Source organism: Megalobrama amblycephala, linkage group LG9 (assembly GCF_018812025.1).
Source record: "Megalobrama amblycephala isolate DHTTF-2021 linkage group LG9, ASM1881202v1, whole genome shotgun sequence".
Classification (NCBI taxonomy): Eukaryota; Metazoa; Chordata; class Actinopteri; order Cypriniformes; family Xenocyprididae; genus Megalobrama; species Megalobrama amblycephala.
Genome location: NC_063052.1, coordinates 41,359,455 through 41,383,673, shown reverse-complemented (window position 1 = coordinate 41,383,673; position 24,219 = coordinate 41,359,455). Strand labels below are relative to the sequence as shown.

Genomic DNA, 24,219 nt, shown 5'->3' with positions numbered 1-24,219 from the left:
CATGTATTTATATGCTGTGTTTGCCTTCACTCCTTGTCCGTTCTCGTTGATGTCTATATGTATGAATGCTGTCCATATCCTGTTGGAAACGCCTATGTTTAATTAAAGTATTGTTGTTATCGTCATCGTCTACATCGTGCTTGCTACTACAGCCACACGTAACACCCTCATGTCATTCCACACCCATAAGAACTTTGTTCATCTTCAGAACACAAATTAGGATATTTTTGATGAAATCTGATGGCTCAGTGAGGCCTGCATTGACAGTAAGATAATTAACACTTTCAGATGCCCAGAAAGCTACTAAAGACGTATTTAAAACAGTCATATGACTACAGTGGATCAACCTTAATGTTATGAAGCAACGAGAATACTTTTTGTCCAGCAAAAAAACAAACAAAATAATGACTTTATGACAATATCTAGTGATGGGCGATTTCAAAACACTGCTTCATGAAGTTTACAAATAATTTGTTTCGAATCAGTGATTCAGAACGAAGGTCACATGATTTCAGTAAACGAGGCTTCATTACGTCATAACTATCCAATACACGAAATACTCAAATATAGCCTATATCTCAAAAAACCCTTCATCTGAACCACTTTAATGAAGGCTTGATCCCCCTGAAGGACAATAAAATAAGATTTTGGGGTGGTCAAAGAAAGTCTACCTTTAAAGGGATAGTTCACCCAAAAATGAAAATGTGATGTTTATCTGCTTACCCCCAGCGCATCCAAGATGTAGGTGTCTTTGTTTCCTCAGTAGAACACAAATGATGATTTTTAACTCCAACCGTTGCCGTCTGTCAGTCGTATAATGTGTGTCAATGGGAACTTCTTTTATAAGAGTAAATAAAACTTGCACAGACAAATCCAAATTAAACCCTGCGGCTCGTGACGACACATTGATGTCCTAAGACACGAAACGATTGGTTTGTGCGAGAAACCGAACAGTATTTATATCATTTTTTACCTCTGCAATGAACTGGTTACCTGGGTGCAATGAAAAATCATAAGATTTGACAAAACTTTTTGCATCATGACGTAATTATAATACATCATCATAACACATTAATTATGCATGGTGCACGCAGTTAAAAATAGCTTTGCCATTTATGTGCTCTGAAAGTATAATTAAAAAAAAATGAGTGAAAAAAAGAAAATGATCAAGAGCACAAGACAGGAAGCAAAAACAAAACAGAGGTAAGATTCACAAGTTAATCACTGTATGAGCCCATGATGTTTATGCAGTTTTTTGAAAAAGCCTTTTTAGAACATCTTAACTGGCAACACTGACACTGTGGAGCATTTTTGCTTGAGTTAACTGCTTATTTAATTTGACTTTATTTTCTTTAAAATAAATGTAAGCTTCTGTAATGTTGTTTTAATTTCAGCAACATTACTGCTTGCTTTTTATTCACCAAAAAGTTCACTAAATGTCTTTTGAAAAAGACCATGACTAGGACTATAATCAAGCATTAATTAATTAAAATAATTTAAGTTTAAGAACGCCATTTTCCACTGTATTCCCAAAATGGAAATTAAATGGGTATGCTAATTAGATTAACTAGCTAGTTTGCTGGCTAACATCTACAAATAAATTACAGCATGTAGCCTTTTTCTTGTTGCCTTCAGGCTTGTTCAGTTTTGAATCTGTTCTGTAATTCTGAAAATATGCACTTTAATTTTTTAATTACATTTTTGTGTTATTTTTCAGGTGACTGTCAAGTCAAATTAGTTTATTATCACAATTTACTTACTACTTATTTATGTTAATACTTATCACTATGTTATCAAACTATCAAACTTTTTCTTGCAGCTCTTCAGCAGCAGCCTCCAACATTAGTCCAGTCGGCTGCTGACACTGAGTCAGACCCAGTAACGTTACCAAGCACCAGTCATGAGCCCAACACACCAGAATGGGCAGGTAGGATTGTCATTGAGTGAATATCAGAATTATAATTAATATTAATAAATGAAGAGCATGGTACACCTGTTCAATGAAAAAATGATAAAGATAAAAATGAAGATAATTAATGATACCAGATGATTCAGCACTACATTAATGAAACTGACTTGAAAAAAATTTCATTTAGTGTCAGAAGCAGAGCCAGGACACAGTTGTATCATGCACAAGACTGACGCAGGTAAGCTGTTGTACCTCAGTGTGTGAATATGCAAACATGATCACATTAGCTACAGTATAACAACTGTCTATGCCCAAGTGTTACTCGTTACCCATTATGTTTTTAATCAAAAGAAGCTCACAACTGAAAGCGAATAGGATAAAAGCTATATGAAATAAGCCTGCATATTTTGCTATTTGGAAATTGGCTTTAATTTAATTTGAAGGTGCTACAGGTGCACTCGAGTCTAGGGATACAGAAGGAAGTGTGAAAGGGAGAGCCGAGTCTACTCAGGGACAGATAACAGAGACAATAACAAGGCAGATGAAGATGATTCTGTTGATAGTTTTGATTAACCTCAGTCACAGGATATGCATAATTTTTTTCTTATCATCCTCAACAAACCCCAAATGTTCCTATACCAAAGGTTTTCAATAGCAAAAATGGAACAGACCGCAATGGACTGACTTATTGTGAAGAAAAAACAAAACAAAAAAACACCATCTCTGTTCTGTTCTGTTTGGCATTTGCACCTTTGGTAAGTGATGGCTTTTTCATAAAAGGAGGCATGAAAGACTGGAAACACATTCACCAAAGGATAGTGGAACACAAAAAATGTAAGACACACAGAGATAATGTAGATGCTTACTGTCACTGAGGATTATAGTACGTAAAACAGGAGTCAATGAGAGAAACAGGAGTCAATGAGAGAAACAGGAGTCAATGAGAGAAACAGGAGTCAATTTAAGTGCTTTAAGCGGTGAGTTAAAGGGTTAGTTCACCCAAAAATGAAAATAATGTCATTAATTACTCACCCTCATGCCGTTTCACACCCGTACAACCTCCGTTCATCTTCAGAACACAAATTAAGATATTTTTGATGAAATCCGATTGAGGCCTGCATAGCCAGCAATGACATTTCCTCTCTCAAGATCCATTAATGTACTAAAAACATATTTAAATCAGTTCATGTGAGTACAGTGGTTCAATATTAATATTATAAAGCCACAAGAATATTTTTGTGTACCAAAAAAAACCCCTCAAAACAACGACTTATATAGTGATGGCTGATTTCAAAACACTGCTTCAGGAAGCTTCGGAGCATTATGAATCTTTTGTGTCAAATCAGCTGTTCGGAGCGCCAAAGTCACGTGATTTCAGCAGTTTGGCGGTTTGACACGTGATCCGAATCATGATTCGACACAAAAGATTCATAACGCTATATGAATGCTTCATATACAACATATACAACTATATACTAAACAATCAGTATGTTAACATCACCGTTAACATACTGATTGTTATTTTGGTTGTTCATTACATTTTTCATAGTGACAACTGGAGATCCAGCACTAATTCTAGTTATGAGTTAATACTGTCTGGTTGTATGAATCTGAGTAACTCTTTCTCTGTAGATGAAGTGACCCCGACAGAGCGGATGTTGATGTTCGGTGGTGTTGGTCTGGCTGCTTTTGTGTTTTTTCTGGCTACAGTCATCGCAGTTTACCATTGCGGTTGGCAGAAAGGATGGAAAGAAGCAAAACATGCAGCTCTGAATAATTAAAAATAAATTAAATGGCATTTATTTCTGATTTTTTTCCCTTTTTTTTCTCTTTTACAATCTAACTCAATATCTGTTACAATTTCTGTCTTGTTTCCCAAGTTTTGTGTTTCTGTCCACATTTTTCCTGTTGACTTGTTCTGTTTTGTCCACCTTGCCCATGTCTATTACTCTGTTTCTGCCTGGAATTATGTTCATTGTTGTTTATGTAAATATATCTGGATCCTCCTCTCTCTCATCTCTGAAACAGCCAACGTTACAATATCCCTGAGCTTTGCATTGCCAGTTAAATAAGCATTGATGCAGGTTACCACAAATTAAAACAACAAATTGTGGCTCAGATGTCTTTTCCTGTTGGCCTGAATTCACTTTTAATTCAGAGAAACTGAGATGCTGTGGCAAATCTAGCCATTTTTAAAACAGTAAAGCAGTCATTAATAGTTGTGGTGATTATTCAGGTTTGTGTGGTTCATCTGTGCTTGTCAATAATATTCAGTTAAATAGCAAGTACTGCTTCTGCCGCTGTCTTTATTGCAATGTTTAATAATTCAGCACATATAAAAAATGTTCAAGCTTAGAGTTTAAGTAGTATGTTTTATGCAACTGTAGTTTTTACATGAATGAGAATGAGCTAAAGAAGATCAGCAAACATATGCTTTAATATCAGTAATCTGTATCTTTAGATATTATTTATCTAGACAGAGGAGCATTAAATCTGTTTTAAAGAGAGAACAAATGCAACCTGTTTTATGACACACTCACTGTCATGCAAAGAACAGCAGTGATTTCCTGACTGACTGTTTTATATCGATGCAAGTAAAACCACAAAATGAGGGTGAAAGGGAAGGGCAAATAAACAAATACGCCTTTTGTGTGTGAAGATCAGCAGACCAGTGCTCATGTTATTTGTACAATTCTCTCTAAATATGAGTGTTTAAATATAATGTACATTTAATATGACCTTAGGAATAGTCTTTCTTCTCCTAAAGTGTCTTCATCTAATAAAGAGTTATTCCTTTCTACTGTTGTTTTTGTTTGCTTTATTACATTCTGTAACGAGGCAGACTCAGAGAGATCCATTTGCAGCTTTTAATAAGAAAGTCTTGGTAGTATAGGAAGGGGTCAGATACCAGCAAAGACAGTGTCAGAGGCAGGGCAAACTCAGAGTCGGTAACCAGGCAAACAATCAGGGCGGGCGGCAGGCAAGACAGGGTAAACGGTAACAGGCAGAGATATCAGCAGGCAGGCGGCAGGCAGTAAACAAGGGTAGTAGGCAGTCCAAGATCAAAAACAGAATATCAAACACAAGGGAAAACCACTCAGTAATGCAGGTGTGGCAAACAAGACTTCACAAAGCATGGTGGGGCATGAAGGTCTTTTATAGTCCGGGAAATGGGGATCAGGTGAGAGTGCAATCAGTCCAGATACAGGGTGTGGGAAATGTAGTCCAGGAACTGTTAATACTCAGGTGAGGGCGCCCTCAGGTGGCGATCGGAGGGAGCCACAGAGGCCGAGTTTGTGACACATACAAATACAAATCATCCCCTCGATATGTTTTGATGGACTGGATCACAAGTAGATGAGGGAGACACATACCCGTTTCCACCTGGTGTTTTAATCCATCTCTTTTCTCCACTTTCAGCCACTTCTGTCCTGATTTCTTTGAAGCGAGGGTCTACATGTGGATAAATGTATGGAGTTTTTCAGATCTTTCAATCTAAAATAAGCTCATGTCATTTATGCCCAGAGACAAGGGAAAAACACACAGAGAGCATCAGCTTTTGTTTCTGCTCTGACAGCCGCGAGACTGTGTGTCTGTGTTAGAAATCAGGAATGGTGAGAGAACATTGTGCTTGGTGTATTTTTCATCTTCAAACCAAACTTGGGTCTTCTTCTGACAAAGTTTAAATCCCGTCTGTCTAGCGCACTTCCTATAATGTTTGCGCATTAAGTGAGTAAGAGGAGAATAGGCGTCTTTAGTGGCTGTCAAACACATTCGATCACATGTGCGTTTACACTAAGAAAGCAATCCGGATTTTCACTTGTTACACTTGTTCCGTTTTTCTAGTTTCCCACCACTCATCAGTCATCACAACTGATCGTCTTTTAGTTCAGGTGCAACAGTTGTTTATATATATATATATATATATATATATATATATATATATATATATATACATATCTATCGGAAGTCCAGTGTAGGTTTTACATCCAACTTTTTCATATCCAGTAGAACAGGTCATTAACTGTATACACTCTAAAAAATAACTGTAAAAATGCTAAACAAATTTACACAGTAAAATACCGTTTTCCATTGTAACAGTATAAAAACAATGTATTCTAGGTAATATTATGTCGATGTATTACCCAGACAAGTATTACCCAGAATGCATTGTTTTTACAGTATATTACAATGCATTCTGGAAAATATTATTTGTGAAAGTAGTCCCTTTTTTTCTTAAAATCACAAATACAGTATTACACAGAATAGATTGTTTTTATGGTATATTACTTTTTCAATGGAAAACAGTATTTTACTGTGTAAATTTGTTTTGTTTTTTTACTGTTATTTTTTATAGTGTAGGCCTATACATTTAGTTAAAGCGGCCTAGTTAAAGATGTGGACTGGTAATTAAATCTTAATTCCTTAATTCATGATCTAGGAATTACTGCTTTTATTGAATCCATCAACTATTGTTTCTAAAAAAAATTAGGAAATATTCATGCAGGAAAGTATATTTTGTACATTAAATATGAATGTCTAATATCATGTTAGCTTCATCTAATGTGTCTTTACTTTCTCAGTTTTTCCTTTGCCATTGTTGTTTTGAGGATTTCGACTATATTTTTTGTAAATCTGCTTTGAAAGAATGTGTATTGTAAAAAACTAAAAATAAACTTTTGTAAGAGACATTTATGTTGGTATTGTTTTTCTGGTATGTACTTTTGTATAAATTAAATATTAAACTTTTTTTTTTTACTATGCTCAGAAAATAATGTTTTCTTTATTGAATTTCTTTATTGTGTATTGAATCATGATTCAGATTGCGTGTCAAACTGCTGAAATCATGTGACTTTGGCGCTCCGAACCGCTGATTCGACACACTGATTCATTTGTGCTCCGAAGCTTCCTGAAGCAGTGTTTTGAAATCGGCCATCACTATATAAGTCGTTATTTTGTTTTTTTGCCGCACAAAAAATATTCTTGTATCTTTATAATATTAATATTGAACCACTGTACTCACATGAACTGATTTAAATATGTTTTTAGTGCATTAATGGATCTTGAGAGAGGAAATGTCATTGCTCAGGCCTCACTGAGCCATCGGATTTCATCAAAAATATCTTAATTTGTGTTCAGAAGATGAATGAAGGTCTTACGGGTGTGGAACAGCATGAGGGTGAGTAATTAATGACAGAATTTTCATTTTTGGGTGAACTAACCCTATGCAAATGTGCACGGTATAGTCATGTGTTTCTGTCTCCTGGTTCATGAGGTCAGTAACTGTTTTTGCAGTTTAGTTTCAGCAAACGCTCTTTTGTACTATAGAAATCTGAAACTCGTACTTCTACAAAATCATATAATTATCACACTAATCTAAAAGTTTAACCAGAACACTTGGCGAAGCTATAATCTGTCTTTTTTAGTGCTCCTGTGAAGTTCACTTAATTTTTTGAATTTAGTATGAATTTTACTTTAGCTGTGCTTAATCTGACTCCAATTTCAAATGATTATTACATCTAGATTGCATTTTTAAACTATTAGTTATGCATTAATTTTGATATTTGGTTATTCTGAGTATCCCGTATTTTCAATTATTCGCTCAATAGGGACCCGATATCACCTAGAGAACTTATACCAGCCAGAACGGCTGATCTCAGACAGAGGATGCAGGGTGAATATTTACCTTTAAGTCGGTCATACTCTGCATGCTCATAAAAAAAGCATAATTTTAATATATTCACGAAAACTTCAACTTATAAGGCAGTGATAGTCAGAAATTGAAAAGGTCTCAAATGATGTGCCCCATGCTCCATTCATTGAGCCTTCTGTATGATCTATCCTATTTGCGGTAACACCACTTGAATCTACTAGAAATAATGTTTTAAGAATAATACAGAATGAATCAAAAAGAAGATTTTATTTGTCAGGTAAAAATGTATTATGTCGATTACACAATTAGAAGCCAATTCAGAAATAATAAATACATAACATTAATTGCTCAAAGATCAGTTTTCAGTCTTTCTCATAAAACATGTGACATACTGAGACATTTAAAATGATACCAAACCTGAAAGGGAAAAAACAATAGATTCACAAGATACTTCATGTGTAGTATATAGATGTTCTTAGTGAATTTTCAGGGTCTTGAGTCAGGGGGAAAGGAAGGAAGTGGGTTGGGTGTTGAAAGTCATAAGCCATTTCCTGAGATCTTCTCTCCAGATGAGTTTTATTGTTTTGTTGCAGTGTTTAATCTCAGCTTTTGTCTTAGCAGGACAATACAATATACATTCTTTTATATAATGTAAAGAGAAATTATTTTTGAATGTAATATGGAGTTTATGAAATATGGTCAAAATGATTCATTAAAAGCATTTCTCAGAAGCTGCAAAACCTGGAATATTTATGATCATGAACTCACAAATTAAACTGTTTTGTTAACCAAGTGTCAATGTAAACTAGACCACATCCAGCAGGCTGTTAAAACTACATTTGAGATCATGAGGATATTTAATGCATCTTTGAACATAGAGTTTTGAGTGGAAAGACTGTGGTTTATTATCTCTGCATTGTGGTGTAATGATAACAATAACATGATTAGTGGAATGGAGAAATGACATTTGTGCCGTGTTGTGGTTTGATCAGTCAAGTTGTTACAGCTGATCTGAGGTCAGGTTTCACCACTCATCATACCACATTATCAAGAAAACAGACATTCTGTCACATTAGAAGTATTTATATGCAAATAATATGCAAAAAAAAAAATAAAAAATTATGTCAGTCACTGAACACCATGCAATACAAATCGTTGTCTTTTTAAAGAACAACCAATAGAGGACAATAAAGAGCAGTCAGGCTCCTCCTCTCCATATTTCCATACTCCTACACAGTTTCACTTTCATTTTTTTCATAACTCTCACTAAACGTGCAGTGGTTTACAATGCTCTGACACCAGAACAAAAGACTCATCCAGAACTTTTACCATGTAAGTTTTGTTTAAATATAATTCCAGCCTGTGTGTTTTTGTGTTATCAAACTAATAGTTTAGTTTATTATTTGAAAACGAAACCTGCTAGTGACGATAAGGAAATGAATCAGTTTCCAGTCATGTGATTATGACAACCATGATTATGAAGTTTGTGTGTGTGTGTGTGTGTGTGTGTGTTATTAATATCATTATTTGTTCTACATTGATTACTCAGATGAGAGGATTGTTTGATAGCAGGAAAAAGAATTTAGTAAACTTTCTGTTTGTGTCTGTTGGGATGGTTCGGTTTGACGGATCATTTTGAGTCTGAGGATTACTGAATCATTTATAAAATCAAAGACTCAGATCCTAGTTTGATGTGTCTTACATGTGGACATTTTTATCATGTTCAGTATTCATGTGGTAAATCTTTAAATAATAATAAAAAAAAGTGAACGTTCAGAGTTGACAGTACTTTGGTCAGTTATGTAGCATTAACACATAGAAAATAATTTTCCCTATTTCTAAATGTATTTGTGATGTATAACCCACTCTTGTGTTGTTTTGTCATCAGGATCAGATGGTTGGATTTTCTACTGGTTTTGTTCTTGGTCTATCAATGTGGTCAGTATCATTTTATTATACAAATTTGAACTATATTTGATTTTCAGTTCTAATTGTTTCTAAATAATAATAATTGTGTCGTGTCATTTGTGGATTGACCATTTAAATTTCACCATATTACACACCATGACATCACTGATGTATCTTTTCAGTTCTTTGTAGTTAAATAAACTAAAACTTTGTTCATGGATTCACTGTAACTGCATTGACACATCAGCTACATATTTATATTATTGTCATTAACATTTCAAATATTAAAGGTGCTTTATGAAATTGTTTTGACTGTACTAAAGCATAAAATACCTTAATATGATTGTTGCTATTTAGGAAACATGCTAAGTTCACATAGTCCCTACTTTGTGCTTTCCATGTCTGAATGTCTGTTTTTGTGTTAGTCTGTGTGTTCCTGCCCTCTGCCAGCTTACCTCAGGTTGTCAGTTGGTGGCAAACACAGCATAGCTTATTGCAGCCATGAACAAGTGCAGGTCTCTGCAGAACAAAAAAGGTGTCTTTTAACTATACAGTCAAACAACTATGGAAGCCCAAGGCCACATCCACACTTATCCGATCTTTCCCCATTTCTGATTTCAAATATCAAGAGTCAAGAGGCATTTATTTGTCATTTGCACAGTTAACACTGGAGAAAAGCTTGTGATGAGGCTCAGACATACAGTGACAATAACAGTAATGAGTGAAACTGGTTTGTTGAGTTGTTCAATCAGATCTTGAGAGATTTCATGTCTTTTATCTTCAGGTGATTTCATCTAAAGCCGGGTGCACACTGTGCGATTTATAATAGTCCTTTGGGATTGTTGCTTGTCAGACTGTACGTTCATGATCCTCATGTCACTGTGGGATCTCATGTGTCATTTATGTCTGACTGTACGACAGTCAAGACGCGTTAAAAACGGACACGCACATGAAAACTTGTCCGGAGTTTTACATCATCAACCCATACACATTCGCTGACTGAGCTGCATTACAAATGGGACTGAAATGGTGGCTAACAAAGAAATCTCTAGCTTTAATTTAGATCACGGCTTGTCTTGAAAAATGAAGACATGACGTTTGTCGTAGAAGTCACACTGCAGCACTGTCTGATGGCTTGAAGATAAAAGCTGTTCTTCAGTCAGGTTGTCTGTGATCGGATTGATGATTGATGAGTCTTTCTCAAGCGGTGTGTCTGATAAATGTCCTGTGAGGACAGTGGTGAGCTCTGCTGTTCTCAACACACTCTGAAGAGCTTGGTGGTCTGAAGAAGAGCAGTCATGATGGAGCTGGTCAGAATGCTCTCTAGTCTAGTATCTCAGTTTGTTTTCATGTTGTCATTTGCCTTTGTTCTGATTCCCGCCACTCGATTGTCTCCTTGGTTACCATGATGATTAGTTCATTCAGTTCAGCTGTGTTCACCCCATTACCTTCAGTATTTATGTCACTCTGTTTTAGCTCTCAGTTGTAATAATAATTAATAATTCCTTACATTTATATAGCACTGTTCTGGGCACTCAAAGCGAAGGGGGAATCTCCTCAACCATCACCAATGTGCAGCATCCACCTGGATGATGCGACGGCAGCCTTATTGCGCCAGAACACCCACCACACACCAGCTGATTGGTGGAGAGGAGACAGAGTGATGAAGCCAATCAGTATATGGGGATGATTAGGAGGCCATGATGGACAGAGGCCAATGGGCAAATTGGGCCAGGATGTCGGGGTTACACCCCTACTCTTTTCGAAGGACATCCTGGGATTTTTAACGACCACAGAGAGTCAGGACCTCAGTTTAACGTCTCATCCGAAGGAGTTGTCTGGTCTCGTATCATGTTATGTGTGTGAACCCTTCCATCTGTTCTGATCTGTACTCCTTTAGATTATTATAATAAACTGTGTTGAAACTTTATTTGTATTCATCCTCATCTGCCTGCCTATGCACACAGTGTTACAGTTACATTATTGTTGGTGAATTACACTTATAAAATACAGTTGGAGAAATACAACCATCAGTTCCGTTATTGTTTGTTGAAATGTCTTGAGCAAAAGAAAATCATAAAATAACTCTACTATATTTTATAATGACCTCACTTACAAAGAATTGACAGAAAAACCATGTATATTTTTCAGTATTGATACTTTGTATTTAATGAATATTATTAATATATTTGCAGGAATCCTCCCCGTAGGAAATGACCATATAACTGAGACGGGAGAAAAGGGAGGCAACGTCACCCTAACATGTGAATTTAAGGACCATAACATTTCATTTGAATTACACAATCAGACAGGAGACATTGTTTGTGACAATGAAGAATGTCCCAGCAAATTTGATAAAAAAGGACCATGCGACATCATCATCAAGCATCTGATCTTCAGTGATGCTGGGATATATACTCTGACTGTGTATTACGATGATGGTTCGAAAGAGGTGGAGCCAAATTCTAGGGTTTACCATCTTCATATTCACGGTAAAGTAAAACTATTCAGGGGTTTGTTTCCCAAAAGCATCGTTAGCCAACTAACATCGCATGTTCTGTCGTTACTTCCATAGTTCAACGATTTGGTGTTTCCCGAAACCATCGTTCAAACGAACATTCGCAATTAATCCGCATCGCAAACTTGTGTGGTTGGAGCGACGGCTCTCGAGCTGTGGTTAGAAGCATAGTTTCCTGTTTTTATGACATGTGGACTTAATAAATCATTATCTTGAGCAATATAAGCAAGCTGACATTAAATACAATGTATATCTTTTATCTCGAATATATATATAAATGTCATTTATATATTTTAGTTTGTCAAGAGATTTTAAGCACCGTTTTTGGAGAGTGCGCATGTGCGCATGTGCTCTGGTACGTCAGAACAAGCATATGATTGAATCTGGAAATAAAGCAAAATAACTGAGGAAAATGAGAATTAGTCCTATAATGCCATATCCGTAATTTATAGCAAAAAATCTAGCATTAATTTTAATCTCAAACGGATTCATTTAAAGAAGTTATTACTCACTACCTGCGTGACGTCATTCACCAACGTGGTTGAACGACAGGTTTGCAACAATACGGTTACGGGAAACTAGCTAGTTGATTTGTTCAACGATGCATCGTACTTCGGTAGTTCAGCAGCGAGTTACATCGTTGTTTGAGAAACGCAAATTAAGTTTGCGTTATAAATGTATTCATAAATATTGTTTATCATTAATTGTTTATCAGAATGTGTTACAAAGGATGATTATTGTATGTTGTTAGAGAATAAAATGTTGTAAAATAGTTTAAAATGTTGCAAAAGGCATTGCCAAACAAAAAAATCTGTTTTCAATTAATTTATACCCCCAAAATGGCGACGTATCCTGAGGGATAAAAACATTAAAATCAAAATTAAAAGTCATAAAAATGATCAAGTTGTATTTTATGCATCCTAATAAGATCGCAATAAATTAATTTTCTGATGTCTCTTTATGGCCATTTTTAGGGTTAAAAGGTTTGGTAACCCCAATCCTAAAGATGTGCTTATTGCCTTGATTGCATGATACATTACAGTTTTTCTCAGTCGCTTTGGTACATTTCTCGAATCAAACTCACAATTTGCAAAACAGTAAGTGCATTTCTCAAAACAATTTGTACAAATAGCAAAACACCATGGATAAACTGCAAAATCCACTCTCTTACTCAAAATCCTTAGTTCATCTCTCAAAAGTAAATATCTGTGTCAATGAACATGTCAGTGCCATCAGAATGACAAGTCCTTGTGTCATTGTGTACGGATAAGACAGTCAAATTGTTTAGTCATGTTGTCAATATAACAGTTTACTCTGGAGGGATGTTCTGATGGAAACTATGGCTAAAGTTTTAATGACAATTATTGTCAATTGTAAGTTACATCTTAGTGTATGTGTGAGTGTAATTGCAAGAGAATGGAAAAGATTCAAATTTACACTCTTACTGTTTGTACTGTATTTTATTGACAGAACATGTCATTGAGATACAGAAATGAAAAAACAGCACTGAATAGCACACAAAAAAAAAACCTAAAGAAGGAATGTGAACATAGGAAAAACTGTACATGCGGTGCTGTAGAAATTACATTACAGTTTTTTACAATTGCTAGGACCCATTTCTCAATACTTAGGCCACTTTTTCAAAACTCTTCACACAGTTCTCCTAACCAACTTTCAGCTTGTCAAAGCAGTTCATTTCACATTCAAAATGCACTAAATCTACCAAAACACTTCATTCATGTCTCAAATCAACTCATTCTTCCAGAACACTAGCAAAGGTTTTCACCAAGCAAACACACTTTGTCAGTCATAAAACATCGACCTTAAAAACACTAACATCAGTTAGCATTATGCAATGTTTTCTTTTGTAAAATTTCTTTATAAAACAAGAATGACACTCTCTACTGCTTATAATTCATCGCAGTACATGTTACATGGTCCATGTTTACATTACAGAACAAAATTATTCCTAAGTTTCCCCTTTTGAATGGACGGTAATGAAACTGAAAAACGAATGCTTGTGTAGGTGTTCAGTTTCATCTAATTGTTTTGATAGTATTTGATTTTTTAGATTCAGAATATATTTCATTACAATATTACTGTAGAACATAAGTTTTGAACATAAGTTTAACAGTTTTGAAAACAGTATGTAAGCATGTGCAAATTTGCCTGTACGTACAAAGAGTTTTGGCAGTTGTTGTGTCTGAGTGAGAAAAGAATTCATGAAATTTGAGAGATGTAGTCATTGAATGCATTTTGTGCCAAAGCAATGATAATTGATTCTCAGTTTAGCCCACATAGACTTCTGTTGTGCTCCCTGTGTGAAGAGTTTTGCAAAAGTGACCTAAGTTTTGAGAAATGTGTCCTAGCGTCTGTAAAAAACTGTAAGGAATTACAATCTTCCTACACCTCTTGACGATCCAGTCTGTTGGGCCACAAATTCTCATCCACATCACAACGAACATCTTCTCTTGCAATGCAGCATGGAAAGAATCTTTTTGAGTGTCTTATCCAGCCTCTGCAGGCATCTGCTGTGATGTCGTCACATGCTGCATCCATGGCAGCCAGAAGGGTAATTTGTGTATGTGGCTGACGATCGTATACTTTCGTATACTATCGTATACTATATATATACCTGCTAGTTGATGCTTCATGAGAAGCACCTTCGTTAGAGAAAGTCAAGATTCACCTGGGAGCAATTTACCAATTCAGGACAGATTTAGAAAAAAGTCTAATGGAAATATAGAAAGTATAGAAATATGCTTGACATATTATGATAATGTGTTCAACCATTTTGCATGTAAAGACTTATGCTATGAGCTTGTGCCTAAATGTTGTGGGGGGTGAGACTATTCAACAGAGACCCAATATAATACATTTTGATCAACATGACATAAGCAACTGATAATGTAGGAAACAACAGAGAATTGTACATAATCATTTGCATGGATGTACCAAAGCATTTGCAACTTGTTCAAAGAAATGAGAAACAGCTTTTTTGATGTGCACAAGTGACACAATGATGTGAGAATTGAACAGGTAGTTTTGAGAATTTCAATTCTGATCTGAGAAATGTACCAAAGCGACTGAGAAAAACTGTAATAATAATGATTAAAGTCTTTCTGTTTCTCCTCAGGTAATATTTCTGCGAAAATAGGCAAGCCACTGAAGATGGATGTTCTGTTGATCAATGCTGCTAAAGTGGAGAAAAACTCCAATGGAGAGTGGACTGAGGTGTGGAAGTCACAAAAAGGGGTCAGCAGTGATCGACTGATCGACAGAGATGGAAATCTGATCATTAATAATTTTACGGCCAGTGATGCTGGAACATACAGAGTTCTGGACTCTGAAGGAGAAATCTGGATCACAGTCACAGTCACAGGTGAGAGAAGATCAGTGGATGATCAGAAATATTATAGCATTTTGACAGCCGAGGTTTATTCATCATGATTTGAACAACAAATTAATACTAAACTGTTTGACAAACCTTTCAATCTCCTCTACAGAATCTAGTCCAAAATCTGGCCCAAAGGGAGGTCAGAGGAACATAAAGACTGACACTGAACAACAGAGTAAGTAAAATATGACTAATAAGAGCTTTATGGGATATTTAAGAAGTGACTTTAAAACATTTAGAAAATAAAAAAGTGCTTTGAGGTGTGATTGGTGCAGTCAGTGGGACTGTTTGTGTTGGTTCTGGTGGATTCTGGTTACTGCTCGAACCAAGATAAACTCTAACCTTCCAATATCCTCTACAGAACCAAATCTGAATAACACAGATGATCACGGAACTAATGGCAGTGAGTAAAACAAAGCATTGAGAGATTTACAAAATCTTTAAATAATGAGTTTAAAGAAGAAAAACTATTTAAACAAATAAAATAAATTGTGCTCTCTTCTCACTTTCCCTCCTTTCAGAGAACTGGCCTGTAATAGTTAGCGTATCTGTAGGGTTTGTGATGCTGGTTGTGGTTGCTGTGGCTCTGATTATATACGTCAGACGCCGTCATCAACCACCGAGACGCCAACATGAACAACAAGAAAACAATCCACAATACGTAGAGGTCCCAATGAACGATCTTGAACAGGAGGCCCCTGCAGAACACTAGCGATGTCACCGGTAAGATCCAGCAGATCTGCAGAGGATTCTTTCAGCATATTTCTGCAGCTAGGTGTGTAATATGTATCATCTATGATAATACCAGAATTGTTGTTTAACAATGTGTGAGATTACATTATTGAGTATGTCATTCACTTTGCAAAAACAATTGTATAAAAAAACAACTGGGAAAGACTTGAATACACGCAGTGTACAGATGGGTGACAAACTGATGGAAAACAAACACTGAGTGTCTCAGGTGCTGCAGCACACGCCAAAGAAGCTGCCATTTCAGTTTTCAGCTGGGTTGAAATCCACTGACCGAAAGCCCCAGCATATGATACACATCATTTTCTTATATTCATAAAGAATGAAATCAATATAAATGTTTAATAATAGGATAATGGTGATTAATACACAGACCAACTTTATATTAATTTGTAATAACTCTTCCCTTTAAAGCCAGCAGAATATGATCATGTCATCAAAATGATAATATTACTTTTATCGCTGCCTGTTCTGGTATTATATTATTGTGTTATATTATGTGTGTTATTGTGATGTTGCACCTGTGCAAACCACATTTCCTAAGGGATAAATATAAACCTGTTACAGAATAACAGAGCTGATACCCCAATATCCCTGCAGCCTGTTTAACTTTCAGTTTGTTTGTTTGTAATTTGTAACATGATGGAGAGGGTGTCCAAAACTGTGTCTGTCTACCATTTTTTTTCTTGGCTGCTGTTGCCATTGATGACTCAATAGAGGATTTTAAGGTTTTATTCTTCATAAAGCTGCATTGAAATAAAATTGTTTTAATTGTATTGAGAAAAATACTATACGCAATATGACTTTTGATACAGTAATATTTTTCCAATTATATATGGTGGTAAGTTTCTAATGGTATATGTGTTGATATGGTGTTTGTTCATATTCCTGTTAATTCATGAGTTAACTTAAAACTCTTGGAGCAGCTCAATTTTTGTTTATTATGGATCCAAATGGATTAAAGGTGCAGTAAGAGATCTTTGAGAAACACTGTGAAAGTGGACCTTACTAAGAGCCAAAACACACTTAGCCAATCAGCAGCATGGGCATTATTGGGGGCGGAGCTATAAAGATCTCCTTTTGGGGAGGGGTGTGTTTATTCTGGCCATTTTAAATAACAGCATTTCTCTGAGGTTTAGGATTAAAAATATCTTTCCTAAGACCTCCTTACCTCACTGTGACTGTTAAGTTTTTCATCATAAAATATGTCTAATTGTGAGAAGTTTTGTTTACTTATTCTTTTGTTTTTTTTGGTACTGTTTGTCACAGCAATTAAGAAATGTTGCAAATCAAACTCAAATCTGTGAAAAGTTAATTAATGTAGGGCTGATTGAATATGGGTGAAGCTACTTTCTTTTCTTTTCTTTTTACAGTATAAAAATGTTTGAAGTACCTGGTGCGAGGGATTCCTCATTCCTCAATTCCTCAATTTTAGGTTTATGGCCTTTTGTTTTCTTTCAGTTGTATGTTTAACATTGGTTTTCTTGAGGTATGAGAGGGACAAATTAACTTAACATTTTCAATACACTATGTAATTCCATTCTGCTGCCTGTATATTTAAACATATATCTTAATAAATACTTTTACCTGCTTTAAATCTTTTGAGAATCTTTCCTTTATGGTGTTGAAAGCCAAAGTGACTCTGACTTTTTCAAAACTGCAGCGTAAGCTTCCTGTCTTACATTGCCTTCAAAGAGAGGGACTTCCTTCTGTAATTAAAATAAAAACCAATAGAAAATCCAATACAAACTACATTGAGATGTTCATTATATAGAGTTTTGATGCAATAAACAAATAAAGGTGAAGATGGAACAATAGAGACTATTATTCAATGTTTTATAATTCTCTGGAAGGAAGTGGAAACTCTGTGGTTTCCTCTGCATCATGCTGAAAGCTATAGTTTGAAGACCCACTTGACAAACAAGAAACAATGGAGAAAGTCATTTTCATCTTCTGTGTATTTTCTTATTGGATTATGCAAATCACGCCCAATGGTAACTATATCACTCAAATATTCATGAATTTAACATGTCAACCTCAAATAGAATAATTATCATTATTATCAGTGGTCTAAAAGGGTCTGTGTTTATCAATGCATCAGCACCAGAATCTTCTGATCTGTTGAAAGTTCAGATGGGAGAAGACATCACTCTGAACTGCAGCATGACTGACCGGATTGAAGTCGCCTGGTTTCACCTCAATTCTGAAAAACTCAAACTACTGATTTCTGCAAAAAAAGACAGAACTGGAAGAAAACTCCTGATAATCTACAAACAAAACAGCACTCGTCTGAAAATTACTGCAGACAGTTGGGTCACCACAGTCTCTCTTATTATTTCTGGAGCATCAGAGTCAGATTTGGGTTTTTATTTTTGTGGAACAAAGTCTAACTCTCCAGAGATGTTCTTCGACAAAACCATCAGACTGGAGATTGACGGTAACAGATTTTTTAGTTTTTCCCATCATATTTATGGCTGGTGAAATGCTTTTATATGCTAAACATATTTTAAGTGCTTAAAACCACTGTAAACGTTGCCATCACTGTAAAACGTGATGCAATTCTTACCTTAAAGATCAATATTTATCTGACTGATCCCATTAATAACTGTTTTACTGGTATGAATGAATGTATTTAGTTTGATTCAGTGATGCTAAATCTTTTTTTTTTTTTATACACTGCTTTAATACACACTATATTGTATAAAGTACAACTGACAGAAGCTCATTTTAACCTCCCATACACTGACAATCACAACAGTTTATGTGTGTTTGATAAACTGATCATTTATATTTACAGGACTTTTTGTAGCAGAAGAGTCAAAAGAAGTTGTTGACATCACAGGTAACATTTGGATGTTCACTTGATTTTTCATAGTGACGGCTGGAGATCCAGGTTGTTTTGAGTTGTATGAATCTGAGTAACTCTTTCTCTGTACAGTAGATGAGGTGACACCGACAGAGAGGATGTTGATGTTCGGTGGTGTTGGTCTGGCTGCGTTTGTGTTTTTTCTGACTACAGTCATCGCAGGATTAATCATTTACCATCGTGGTTGGCAGAAAGGATTGAAAGAAGCAAAACATGAAGGTCTAGTTAATTAAAAATCAACTAAACAGCATTAATTTCAGCTTGTTTATACAATCTAACTCAATATATCTGTTAAAATTACTGTCTCATTTCCTCTGTTTTGTGTTTTAGAATACTTATGTTGATATATATTTTCTGTTCCCATTGTTCTTGTGTTTTACTTCCTGTTTTTGCTTAATTTTCCTTAGTTCCTGGTTTGCTTCCAGAGTTACCCTCATTATTCTCCATAGCAACCCATAATCTTTATCTGGTGTTGTCATTGATGATGTTTGTGTGTTCTAGCTCTGTTTTGTCCAGCTTGCCTGTGTCTATTACTCTGTTTCTGCCCTGAATTACTTTCACTGTGCTTATTTAAATACATGTTGCATTTGGATCTCTGAAACAGTGCTGGTACTGCCACTGTCTTTAATGCAATGGTTATTAATGCAGTATACATAAACAATATTAAAGCTTAGAGTTCTAGTATGTTTTACACAACTGCAGTTTTTACATGTAGAGAATAAGCTGAAAAAGAACAGCTAACATATGCTTTAATATCATTAGTCTGCATCTTTAGACATTAAGGGCCCTATTTTAAAGATCTAAGCTCATGGTCTGAAGCTCATGGTGCAGGTGCATTTAGATAAAAGTCTGAATCCACTTTTGCTAGTTTAACAATGGAAAAAAAAATGGTTGTACACCAGGCGCATGGTCTAAGGGTTGTCTCTATTCTCTTTATGAGTCAGATAGGTGCATGTTACTAACACACCCTTTAAATAAAAAAAATACTGCGCCATTGACTTTAGAGCAGGTTTCAGTTGGTCAGTGGCGCAGCATTTTCAGTTCCTCAACATGCCATCAATGCACCTGAACACACCTCATTTTCAGGCCAGCACGGCCATGGACGAACAGATCGACGCGAGTGCATTTGAACAATGTGACGCAGAACGTGAAAATGATAACTGCGTCAGGCTGAAACTAGCAAAAATTTTGCATTTATATTTTCTCTTGAAAACAGGTTTAATGCTTCTCAGTCTAGATAATTATATAAGAACCTATCATATAAGGCAGACAACTGTTTTATGTCACATATAAGCTTGATTAAAATGTCAACAGATGCCTTCAATGATGAATGTGTTGTTCAGTGATCTGATCAAATAAACAGCATTAAAACTAAGAAATTATATGTCTATATGTGCAATTTCTGGCAGAAAGCAAGATCATTAGCAAAGCTAAACATTTTTGTGCAATGCACAATCATGATTTCCTGATTGACTGCATTATGATAATGCAACTAAACCACAATCTGACTTGCTGACACTAAAGGGCAAATGAACAAATTAGCCATAGTGTGTGTGTGTGTGTGTGTGCATAAGGCTAACAGAATGAAAACATTAGTAAAAATGAAGGAGGGGAATATGCAAGAGAGAGAGAAAAAAATCTGTGGCAAACAAAACAGACCATGCGGAAGTGAAGGAAGGGAGAAGCCAGGAGCAGATAATCACCCAGTAAACAGCCATGATGATAGCCCATGGTGGAGTCGATGCCAGGAAGAGCCATGGTGAAGACTTGGCCGACGACACCAGGGGATGACCAATGAGAATGAAGCAGAAGAACCTATGCCATGCACCCTCAATGGCACTGTTCACACCATGAACGATATTTAGAAAAGATAACTATATTTGAGTCCAAACCAACGAACGATAACGGTCAGTTTATTCTGAACTCATTCGCTGCGGTTTCAAAGTGTGTTCAACATGTTTTTGCTGTTCTTGTTGCAGTTACACACTTTAACCGGCAGATGTCCTCAGCATGCTATGTTTGAAGTGAATAGCTAGTGTAATCGATCTAATCTAACAGTGAATTTAGCTGACTAAGTCAATATAGTAGAATAAAAACAACGCATCGTCTTTTTCACTAAAACTTCAAAGGAAGCAAGACAATGTTGTCGAAACTAGCGCTGGATACCTGAGGTCATTTAATTTTACACTGTTTGCTGGCATAATGATCTCATGGTTAATACATCTCACCATTTATTCCGAGGGTATGGCTGATTTTGGATGCTTTCCATATATCAATTTTCTTTAAAGGTGCCCTAGAACTTTTTAAAAAAAAGATGTAATATAAGTCTAAGGTGTCCCCTGAATGTGTCTGTGAAGTTTAAGCTCAAAATACCCCATAGAGTTTTTTTAATTAATTTTTTTAACTGCCTATTTTGGGGCATCATTATAAATGAGCCGATTCAGGGCTACTGGCCCTTTAATTCTCCTGCTCCACGCCCCTGGAGCTCACACTTGCCTTGAACAGTGCATAAACAAAGTTTACACAGCTAATATAACCCTCAAATGGATCTTTACAAAGTGTTTGTCATGCATGCGGCATGCATGCGGCGGAATTATGTGAGTATCCCAAATACTCCAGAAACAGTCATTGATCTGGAGGAGGAGGAAGTTCACTGCTAGTAAATCCATTATACTCAAAGTGAGGGTCCTGTCTTCTGTCATGGTTGGCTCTGATATATATAGTGCATGGTGACAGAGAGTCTAAATGAGTCTAAATGAACACGGGAAACCAACCGCTTTACATCAAAGAGACGAGAAAGGACAAGGACTGCGACAACACAGGGAGTATATGAATATTTCACATGCAAAAGCACATAGTAAACGTTCATCAAATACTTTAATTTCAAATCTGCTAAATCCCAGCCTCAGCCCTTTCAGAAATACCAGAAACCAAATCATCAAGATGAATGATGGCGTGTGTGTAAAGAAAATTGTTACAGTCGTTACACTTGACATTTGACTTGACATTTGATATTCAACAGTATTCTTGACATTTATTTAACAGTGCTTTGATCTGCCTGCATTGACACTATTCTTTAAGAGCTGCTGTGCAGCAAAAATGATGTACCAGTTATCAATGTAAAGCTGCTTTGACACAATCTGCATTGTAAAAAGCGCTATATAAATAAAGGTGACTTGACTTGGTTTGACAGAATTTTGTGAGTAGCATGTGCTGCTGTAACTCTGACAGAAATGGACATAACCTACATTAAAGGTGCTAAAGAGGATGTTTTGTTTTATACATTTTTGCAATATTACTTGAAACTGTCTTTACTAACTGATAAAAGACTATTTATTAGGTGCACTGAAAGGAATAATATTAATATACATCATCTGTGCACGAGGTAGGGCCTTAAAAACATCAGCCAATCGTTTACGCGATCATCGCGTAAACGATTGGCCCTCTGGCTTGTCAATCACTGCCATGACGTTCCTTGTGAGAGACGAGCGCGGCTGCACGTTCCAGTAACTTTCCACACTCCACAGGCACTGCATGCAATGTTTTTGTCAGGAGACAGGAGTAACAACTGCAGATTATGAGTTACCCGCGGTGAGTCCGACATAATGAATCCACTAAGTGTGTGCGCGGCTTTAAGTATAAGGCCGATTATGAATGTAAATTGATACTTATGACTGATGCGCTCAAACGCGTCTAGTCAGAGCCAGTTGCATTCAGTCTGCGATTACAGTCAGTGTTCAAATTCCATGTGAAAGTATATAAATCTGCTTCAGGAGCAGGAAACTATCGCTGTATGTTGAGCACAGTCAGAATGTTTTAGCTAGTCGTTAAATGTGTGCCCGGCTTAATAACACAGCCAATGCCGGTGGTAAACACTCGCGTTCTGATACTCGTGCACGAGTTTTGGGAGGCGTTCCCTATAAATGAGCTGTGAAGGAGGGGGGTTGTTCTTACCCATGCGCTCATTTCAAAAACTCAGTCGACAAAAAGAACCTCTTTAGCACCTTTAAAAAACAGCTGTAATATAACACAAACATGACAGCCACTTGCATCACAGCTCCTCCTAGTGTGTGGATCAGTTTCTTCACTGTTACATTTTGAACTCTGCTTCCATCATTTGCAATGTTTCCAGTTGCATCTTTAGTGGTTTTGCAACTGTTTACTATCCAAACAGGTGGATTTAGATTAAAAACAAAACAAAACAAAACAACAACAACAAAAAACAAACCAAAAAACAAACCAAAAAAAAAAAACCATGGATTTGGCTGATTTTGCAACAAATGATTTTAACAGCAAATTGATGCTTAACTGTGTGACCTCCTGGAGGGCCAACGGCCTGCAGATTTGAGCTCCAACACACTTGTCAGGACGTTTCCAGTGAGTCTGAAGACCTTGGCCCCTATACCCTCTTTCACTATTCTGAATCTGTACATTAGTCCACTAATATAGTTCACTTGAAGGAGTGAATGAACACGAGTGAGTGAATTCAGACATTGAGTGCGCCGGAAGGGCTGTCACTTTTGCATTAGTTTGTGCTTTCTGTTTAATAATCATTTGAAACTTAGCAAACTGGCAGCTCCAATAGTAATGAAAAGATTTATATTGAACTCTGTCATGGAAACTATGTATAAACTTTAATTTAAAAAAAAAAAAAAAAAAAAAAAATCAATTAAAACAGGATTTATATCTGTGTGATATTACACTGAAGCCACATTAGGCCAGCAGCTTGTAAAATGGATAGATGGATGATTTAGGCGCCATCTTCTGGTCAGACAAGGGAAATCATTATTCTCTGGTATTTTCTTTGCATTCAGCATACATCGATTGTACAATTGTTATTACTCAATAACTCGTTATTGGATTGAATGAGTCCACTCGAAAACGTCCACTATGGTTTCATACACCACTACAAATGGCTGTCCTCTCAAATATTGCCCTATTTAATGGTATAAGAGGCGATTAGCTGGTTCAGGTGTGTTTAATTGGAGTTGGAGCTGAACTCTGCAAGACAGTGACCCTCCAGGAACAGGTTTGAAGACCCCCAGACTAACTGTTCAATATCCTCCACAGAATCTAGTACGGAATCAAAAGGAAAACTGGACAACACCAGTGATATCAAACTTAAGGCCACAGAACAATCCAGCAAGTAAAACAGGAGGCATTGAAAGCTTTACAAAATCTTCAAGCAATAAATTCTCTCTTTCTACCTTCAGTAAAG

The 24,219-nt window shown here is 36.1% G+C and overlaps 2 protein-coding genes across 4 annotated transcripts; both read left to right on the top strand.

Annotated features, from left to right (window-relative positions):
* The first annotated feature begins 8,779 nt into the window (after positions 1 to 8,779).
* On the top strand, positions 8,780 to 17,732 carry LOC125275951. Of its 2 annotated transcripts, none has more exons than XM_048203311.1 (7): positions 8,780 to 8,894; positions 9,451 to 9,500; positions 11,666 to 11,962; positions 15,125 to 15,370; positions 15,507 to 15,560; positions 15,747 to 15,788; positions 15,907 to 17,732. In XM_048203311.1, coding segments are annotated over exons 1-7 (882 nt in total). In that variant the 5' UTR covers positions 8,780 to 8,892; the 3' UTR covers positions 16,098 to 17,732. The 2 variants fall into 2 exon arrangements, with proteins under 2 accessions (XP_048059268.1, XP_048059266.1); XM_048203309.1 differs by having other exon boundaries at positions 15,495 to 15,560.
* A 308-nt stretch (positions 17,733 to 18,040) lies between these two features.
* LOC125275954 lies at positions 18,041 to 20,356 on the top strand. Of its 2 annotated transcripts, none has more exons than XM_048203316.1 (4): positions 18,041 to 18,129; positions 18,237 to 18,572; positions 18,933 to 18,977; positions 19,077 to 20,356. In XM_048203316.1, exons 1-4 carry the CDS (start codon positions 18,066 to 18,068, stop codon positions 19,232 to 19,234), a joined length of 603 nt encoding a protein of 200 aa, XP_048059273.1. In that variant the 5' UTR covers positions 18,041 to 18,065; the 3' UTR covers positions 19,235 to 20,356. The 2 variants fall into 2 exon arrangements, with proteins under 2 accessions (XP_048059273.1, XP_048059272.1); XM_048203315.1 differs by having other exon boundaries at positions 19,074 to 20,356.
* Positions 20,357 to 24,219: the final 3,863 nt, after the last annotated feature.

Excerpts from the sequence above, each read along its gene's own strand:
- LOC125275954 (XM_048203315.1), top strand. The coding sequence starts at position 18,066 with ATGGAGAAAGTCATTTTCATCTTCTGTGTATTTTCTTATTGGATTATG. Across the intron at positions 18,130-18,236 it reads TATGCAAATCACGCCCAATG|CACCAGAATCTTCTGATCTG; the intron begins GTAACTATATCA and ends TCAATGCATCAG. Across the intron at positions 18,978-19,073 it reads AGAAGTTGTTGACATCACAG|TAGATGAGGTGACACCGACA; the intron begins GTAACATTTGGA and ends TTCTCTGTACAG.
- LOC125275951 (XM_048203309.1), top strand. Across the intron at positions 9,501-11,665 it reads GTTCTTGGTCTATCAATGTG|GAATCCTCCCCGTAGGAAAT; the intron begins GTCAGTATCATT and ends ATATATTTGCAG. Across the intron at positions 15,371-15,494 it reads GATCACAGTCACAGTCACAG|AATCTAGTCCAAAATCTGGC; the intron begins GTGAGAGAAGAT and ends TCTCCTCTACAG.